At 41.3% G+C, this 1,647-nt stretch overlaps 1 protein-coding gene across 1 annotated transcript; it reads right to left on the reverse strand.

Annotated features, from left to right (window-relative positions):
* Window positions 1-467: 467 nt before the first annotated feature.
* LOC133065264 (olfactory receptor 1L3-like) lies at window positions 468-1,445 on the reverse strand. Its single transcript, XM_061156082.1, has one exon. The coding sequence runs from the start codon at window positions 1,443-1,445 to the stop codon at window positions 468-470; it is 978 nt and encodes a 325-aa protein (XP_061012065.1).
* Window positions 1,446-1,647: the final 202 nt, after the last annotated feature.

The following is a 1,647-nucleotide window of genomic DNA, read 5'->3' on the forward strand; positions in this document are numbered from 1 at the left end:
GAAAAAATCAACAGATAAAAAAGACATGGAAATATAGGCATTTTCAGAGAGAAAAATACACAGGTAAGGAGTCCCTGAGTCTGGTCTGATAGGGAGGTCAGCCCCCCCGCCCCCAGTACACACATAGACACACCTGCAAAAAATGTCTGAAAATTTAAATAGAACAGAGTGGTTATGTATGCATAAATATCTTTGCACACAAATAGATTTCTCCATAGATGTGTACAAAAATTCAAATGACTAAACTTGGCTGAAGTTATAAACAGATGGAAAAATGGACAGTTCCAAGTAAATATAGAAGGAATAAAGGGAATGTGATTTTTCTAGAATGGAGAGGTATCAAAAACTACAGGGTGAAGGTCCAATTGATGAAAGAGTATTTCTCCATAAAGGACTGCCTTCAGATGCTGATGTGTGTGTGCATGAGTGTGCACATGTACACACACATCCACACAGACACCTTTCAGTCAGGCGCCACGGATTCTGTTGGAATTTGTACTAGAAAGCCTATTCATTTGAAACTTAGTCCTGCTTATCAATTTTTCTAAGCCCTGTTTCATGTCCTTGTTTCTTAAACTGTAGATAAATGGGTTCAACATTGGTGTCAGTATAGTGTAGTTGACTGTTACTATTCGATCTTTGACAGTGTAGCTGGACAATGGCTGGAAATAGACACAGCAGATGCTCCCATAAAAGAGAGTCACCACGGTGAGATGGGAGCTGCAGGTGGAGAAGGCTTTGCGTTTTCCAGCAGCTGAGGGAATTTTGAGGATAGCAATGAGGATTTTCAGGTAAGAGATGATGATGCAGACAAATGGGGCCATCACAGAAACCAGTCCTTCTGTCATGGCGACAACTTCATTGACAGAGGTAGAAGAGCAGGCCAACTTTAGAACAGGGTTGACATCACAAAAAAAGTGATGGATAACATTTGATGCACAAAAAGTGAGCCGATTCACCAGAAGGACATGCAGGAGGGAGTGAAGGTAGGAGAAAGCTGTGGAGAAGGCCAGTAGCAACATACAGCATCCATGGTTCATAACAGTGACATAGTAGAAGGGATTGCAGATAGCTACATAGCGGTCAATGGCCATGGCTGCCAGGAGGTAACTGTCCATGTTTCCAAAGACTAGGAAGAAATACATCTGCACCAGACATTCAGCATAGGAAATGGCCTTTGTCTCTGATAAAAAGTTCACTAACATCTTGGGGACTATAACTGTTGTGTGGCAAATATCAGCAAAGGACAAGATGCTCAGGAAGAAATACATCGGGTTTTGGAGCTGAGAATCAGAGTGGATAACCAAGATGATGAGCAGATTTCCCATCAAAGTGACCAGGTATATGATGAGAAAGAGGGCAAAGAGTGGTTTCTGGTCCTCAGGGTGAGAAGAGAGTCCCAAGAGGATGAATTCAGGGAGTCTTGTTAGGTTGGACATTCCCATGGACTTGAATGCACCTGCAGATAAACAATTAGGTCAATGGATGGTTCTTGTCATCTGGAGCATGCTTCTTTCCATCTTGTTCTTACACTGAGTAGTTATTAATAGAGTTTTTAATGTAATGATTTTTCCCCCTGAATATGGAAAATTGGGGTCAAAGTATGTTTTCACTTGTTTAAAAAAAATCTTTGAGATGGAGAGCTAT

Source organism: Dama dama, chromosome 11 (genome assembly GCF_033118175.1).
Source record: "Dama dama isolate Ldn47 chromosome 11, ASM3311817v1, whole genome shotgun sequence".
NCBI lineage: Eukaryota > Metazoa > Chordata > Mammalia > Artiodactyla > Cervidae > Dama > Dama dama.